The 5,846-nt window shown below is 59.7% G+C and overlaps 1 protein-coding gene across 1 annotated transcript; it reads right to left on the bottom strand.

Annotated features, from left to right (window-relative positions):
• Positions 1–1,609: 1,609 nt before the first annotated feature.
• On the bottom strand, positions 1,610–5,346 carry LOC102457131 (homeobox protein MSX-3). Its single transcript, XM_025186273.3, has 2 exons — positions 4,929–5,346; positions 1,610–3,837 (listed from the first exon to the last, which is right to left on the bottom strand). Exons 1-2 carry the CDS (start codon positions 5,344–5,346, stop codon positions 3,416–3,418), a joined length of 840 nt encoding a protein of 279 aa, XP_025042058.3. The 3' UTR covers positions 1,610–3,415.
• Between the last annotated feature and the right edge of the window lie 500 nt (positions 5,347–5,846).

Genomic DNA, 5,846 nt, shown 5'->3' with positions numbered 1-5,846 from the left:
TTGTAGGCCCGACTTGATATCAAGTGTTAACGATTTGAGATCACAGGTTCAGGTCTCCCAGCTTAGCTACTTTTCCGCAGCTAAAGAACAGCTGTAGGGCTGTCAGTGCTACTGCCAACACCACCTTGCTGGGGCTGTTAGTCTAGTCCATTGTTTGGAAACAATGAAGAAGGCTCAGTGGCGTTTGGAAGCAAATTCAGTGCAGTAAGCCTGTTCAACAAATAAGCGTGTGCAAAGAGAAATGGCCGATGGCTTCCAACTCTGAAGAGATTTTTATGGAGACAGTGAAAGGCGTTGCTCTGACTCCATGGCTATGTCTACACTGTCCCTGTTTTGTGCAAAAAATACACCAATGAGGCAAAGCGTGGCATATTGCCACACCTCATTTGCATCATTAATGAGGCTCTGTTCTGAAAAAAATGCAGAAGAATGGCTCTTGTGCAAGAGGGGGGTTTTGCACAAAAACCTCTTGCTCAAAAATGGAGCCTCATTAATTATGCAAACGAGGCACAGTGATATTCCCTCCCCTTGGCTAAGTGGCCTAAAAGCCTGCCCCACGGCCATTCAAACCAGCACTGGAAATGGGTTTAGCATTGGTGAAAATACCTATTTTTTATTGATTTGCATCTAAAAATGTCTCACCTGGTTTGCTGAAGCTTTCACAAGAAAAGTTTGTCCACGTTAGAAGCAGGGAATTAATTCTCCAAGGGAATTACAATGGAAAGGATCAGGCAACTTGAAATAGGCACCTCCCTACCACTGCACAGCATTGTAATGGGAAGACTTCATCAAAGGAGTGAGTCTCATGTTTTGTCCTGAATAAATCTGAAAGCTTACACTCCAATAAGTCAAGGGTTCCTCTTGTTTTGTCCTGAAGACAGTGAGAGCTGGTTGTCTCAGACCTTTCCTTTGCACGGTAGAAAATGTCATTGTTCCTGAGGTTACAGATCTGCTGCTGGAGGTTATGGCTCCAGAGCCTCAAAGGCAACCCATGCAGATGTGCCTCCACAACTCCCAGAGAGGCAGCAGTAAAGTGGGGGTAGTTTGGAGCCGACCTTCGCTCCCTGATGGACATGAACGTGTCTGCAAGAAAAACTTGGTCAGGCAGTGTGTGGGCAGAGCAGGCAGCCAGGCTATGAGAGGGCAGGTATGAGAAGAAGCGGTAGAAGGACTGGGCATTGGATGGCTGTTGCTAGAGTCATTCCCGCAGAGACTTGAACTAACTTCGACGGCTGGAGTCTGATAGAATAACTGGTGTCGGTGCACAGCGTCTGGCACCCAGCAGGTGGCGATAGTGCCTAATGGAAGAGCATAGGCGGGGCTCAGCACAGCCAGGCAGAGTTTGAAATTTGACAGGTCTCCAAGAAATACCAGTCACTTCCTGTGCCGAGGGCTGACGCTGCCCAGTGCAGACACATTTCAAATCACCAGTCACTTCCAGTTCCGAATGGCTGCTAGGCACCAAGCCTTCCCTGAATGGGAGCAGGGCAAGTGCCTGGGGGCTTAGGGCAGTGAGCTGTAGGATCCGCCTCCTCACAGGGAACAGTGAGGGACCCTCGGCTTTCCAAAGCCCCTGCTAAGGGGAGAGGCAGTGTGAGTGGGCAGCAGGAGAGGAGCATTCCCCTAACAGGGCTGGGGCCTTCTCTGGCTGCACTTGGGGAGCTTAAGAGACCCTTTAAAGCCCTAACCAGTACCTGGGTTTGCCCCACTTCCAGCCAATGGCAAGCAGCACCAGGCTGCCCCCGGCCTGGCTTGAACCAGGGCATAAGAGCAGTAACCCCGCTACTGTGGTGCAGGGGGACCAGGGCTGCAGAGAGCTCGGGAACAGACTGGAGTCACTGCCTGAGCACAAGTCTTGGAGCCAGACCGTTGGCAGAGAGAGACCTGGAACAGGTCCTGAGGGTGCCCCAATACCTGGAGAAGTGGCCCTGTTCTCCAGCAGCACCCCCACCTCAATCCCATTTGCTCCTCTGAGATTGGGGGGGGGTCACCTCTAACAGTAGCCGGCAGAGGTGGCTAACCTGTGTGGTGTTTTACTGGAACCCCTACTGGCTATCCCCAGCAGCCAGGCCTCGGGGTACAGGCGGATCACACTGGCTCTGCTGAGATGTTTTGTTACCTTTCAGGGAAAGCGACCGTTCTTTACAAAGGACAAAGCTGCGAGCAGCACCACCGCCTTGATTAACTTAGAGGCTTTATTGACTGCTTTGTACAAAACAGGGAGCTTTGTGCTCCAGCCCATTCCGGGCTCTGTACAAAACCCAAAGTATGTACATGGAACTAGCCCGGGGGCTTCCACCTGGGCTGAGACGCACACAGCACAGACACACCTGGAAGGACCGCTGAGAGGCCTATGAACAGATTAGCACCCTCCAATACAGCCCCTTAGGGATCCATACGGATCAGACTGTCTCCTATCTACAGCAAGAGTGCACCTGGCCTAGAGTCACTGCCAGCCCCAGGGAAGGTGGCATGGGCCTGGTAGAGCCCCATTCCTCCGTGAGGTGACTGCGAAGGACCAGCTGCTTGGGAATAATACCCAGAGTCAGGCCCACAGGTCCCCTACCTTGAAGTCAGGCCTCATTCATGGGGTCATTAAGGCATGCTGGGGATGGCGGATTAACCACACCCAGTCTGGTCCTGGAAGAACATGTGCGTTGGGGGGAAGAGGTGAGCGGTCTCTGCTTTGTGCTGTTTTACTCTCACTGCCCTTCAACGCTTTGTGCTTTTCATGCAGCATCCGGAGCAGGGGAAGCGCTTCTCCGTGTTGCACTGTCAAACAGATTCACAGCTGCAGGTGTTCAGGCCAGACGGTACCATCATTCTGAGGGCACCAGGCCAGCACCAGCCAGGGACCTGCTCCCTGCAACACCAGCAGCGAGCCCAGTGACTTGTGGTTGTAAACACTCACGGACACGCTCCCCTGACCTAGCATACGCTTCGGGGAAGGAGATACTCACAGGAAAGGCTATTGAATTAGAGACGGATACCATGGGACCTACCGTGATCAGGTCTCCTCTGTTCACAGGCTGGGAGACAAGATCAAGTTCATACCAGGAGACCCCAGACGCAGTTCAGAGCTAAAGGCTGCCCTGGGCCCGCTGGGCTGGGCAGCAAGTGCACCGCACGAGGTGCGGCCGTGAGGGAGCCCATGGGGGAGGAACTCTTCCTTGCCTCGAATCTGGGAGGCAGCGATCCTTCCGCGTCGCAGCCCAAACGCCGTTCCCCGGGGACTGTCGGCTGCTGGTCCGCGCGGCAGCTGTGAGCTGCTCATCCGTGCGTGCTGGTCAGAAGGGGGCTAGTCCACGACCGGCAGGCCCACATACAGTGCTGCTGGCCCCCTGTGCAGCAGAGCAGGCCAGGGGGCACTGGGGTCCAGGCACTGCACACTGCCCTGGCGCAGGGGCCATGCTCTTTAGGACAGGTAGTACATGCCGTAGGTGACTGGTGCTGTGAAGAGACCTGGGACGGGCTGCAGGGCTGTGCGGCTGGGGAAAGTGCTGGTGGCTCCGTAGAGGGTGGGGGAGCCAAGGTGGGCCCCCAGCGGGAAGGGCAGGGCAAAAGAGGGCAGCAAGGGCTTGGTGGCCAGTTTGAGCTTCTCCAGCTCTGCTTCCTGCAACCTCTTGGCCTTAGCCCTGCGGTTCTGGAACCAGATCTTGACCTGGGTCTCTGTGAGGTTGAGGGAGCTGGAGAACTCGGCCCGTTCGGCGATGGACAGATACTGCTTCTGCCGGAACTTCCTCTCCAGCGCCAGCAGCTGCGAGGTGGTGAAGGGCGTGCGGGGCTTGCGATTGTTCTTGTGCTTCCTCAGCGTGCAGGGTGGGGGGCTGGACTGCCCTGCAAGAAGACACACACACAGCCCAGCTGCTTAGCGCGGTGTCGGCCTGACCCTGCTGCCAAGCCTCAGCCGTGGTCCTCGGGACCCTCCAGCCCTGTATCCCTCCCTTCCCACCTCGGACACAGACTCCCCCCTGGGCTCCAGCCCTGCTATGCTCATTTTCCCAGCGGGGTTAGCTTTGGTGCTGGGCCTGTCTCTTGGGGCTGTGAAGCCAGCACGGCAGGGAGCCGGCTTTCCCCTCGGTGACTGCAAAACATCAACTCACAAAGTCTCTATTTGGGCCTGGAGACTCCCTCTGGTGTGGGGCCGGGCCTGCTGCACAGGGGCGCCGGTGGGACACTGGCGGTCAGGGAGCAGGGCACCGTGGCACGGAGGCTCCATACATCAAGCCCAAGGAGCAACTCTTTCTCAGTGCCCAGCTGCGCAGCGTCCAGGGTGCCACTCGGCTCCAAGGGCAGAGCTGCCTCAGGTTAGAGCCATGGGGTTCCCTGTGTGCCCGGCCGAGCTCACAGGCACGCAGTAGTGTGAGCCGTGGCCTGGTGCGACCCAGGGAGCAGCGCTGGAGGCCTGCGTGCGTTAGCAACGTACCACACTATCTGCGGGGAGAGTAGCGGGCCTTTGGCTCAGAGGCAAGTGGCTGGCGAGGGCTGCTGGGAGCACGGAGGGCTGGCCAGGCCAGTGGCCGGCCGCACTTGACCGAGAGGCTGTCCGTCCCAGCAGGAGCCAGGGGCGGGATGCACTGCTTACACGGGGCTCGCAGGCAGAGAGCGTGGGACGCTGCGTCGGCTCGAGGGTGAGGCTGGAGCGTCTCGGCACTAGCGAGGGGCTGGGGTGAGTTGGGGCCCCCTGAACGACTGCTGTCCCCCCGGGCAACGTGCCTTTCCCAGTGGTGAGGCTGGCGCTGACCTTTCTGCTGCTCAGAGGGAGCGACCGGTCGGCCTGACCCAGGCTGTGCTGGGGAGATGGTTGCACACCAGTGAGGGAAGGTGCTGGGCAGGGGAGGAATCCCTATGCCCCTCTAACTGGACGGCCAGCTCCCAGGCTGGCCCCGTGCTCAGACACGCGGCGGTGCGGGGTCACTTGTACTTACTTGGTGGGGAACTGGCAGACTTTGCAAACCAGGCATCGGGCTCCTTGTCCCCCGGACTCTCCTCCACCGGAGGCTGCTTCGCCTGTTGCTCCCGGGCGTCTTGGCCTGAATCCACCGCATACAAGCTGGCCGGGGCCTGGCCGGGTGGCACGTCAGCCGTGGCAGCAGGGAGTGGCGGGTGCGGGCGGCCGCTCCAGGGGCCCAGCTTGCGCTCCGTGATCAGCAGGGACTCCACGCTGAAGGGCAGCAGCAGGCTGGAGGTGGCTGGGCCCCTGCATCCTGGTGCCTTGGAGCCCATGCTGGGCGGCTGCTCCTCACGGAGGGGGCTCTCCTTGGCGAGGGTGGGCGCTCCCTGGCTGGCCTCTCCCGGGCTCAGCGACCTCTGGCCAGGATTCATCCTCAGAGAGGAGGGAGCCATAAAACAGCTGCAGGGAGCCAGGGGGAGTCAGCCCCACGTACGCGCCCCCGGAGGCTCTACCACCACTCTGGACCTCCGGCCCAAGCCACGGCCTCAGGGGTGGGGTCCAGGCTCCAGTCTCAAGGCTGGGGTCCAGACTCTAGGGACCCGATCCCGGCTCAGGGTCCAGCCTCCAGGGTCCCAGCTCCCGGCTCAGGGTCCAGCCTCCAGGGTCCCAGCTCCCGGCTCAGGGTCCAGCCTCCAGGGTCCCAGCTCCCGGCTCAAGGTCCGGACTCCAGGGTCCCAGCTCCCGGCTCAAGGTCCGGACTCCAGGGTCCCAGCTCCCAGCTCAGGATCCAGCCTCCAGGGTCCCAGCTCCCGGCTCAGGGTCCGGACTCCAGGGTCCCAGGCTCAGGGGCGGGGTCGTGGCTCCCGGGTGCCAGGCCGGGCCGGGCGAGGCGCAGCGGGGCCGCGGGGCTCCATGCTCGGGGCAGGCGACGGGCCGGGACTCGGGCCGCGCT

Source organism: Pelodiscus sinensis, chromosome 8 (genome assembly GCF_052426305.1).
Source record: "Pelodiscus sinensis isolate ZL-2025 chromosome 8, ASM5242630v1, whole genome shotgun sequence".
In the NCBI taxonomy this organism is placed as follows: Eukaryota; Metazoa; Chordata; order Testudines; family Trionychidae; genus Pelodiscus; species Pelodiscus sinensis.
The sequence above is the reverse complement of the archived record's forward strand: the minus strand, read 5'-3'. Positions and strand labels throughout refer to the sequence as shown.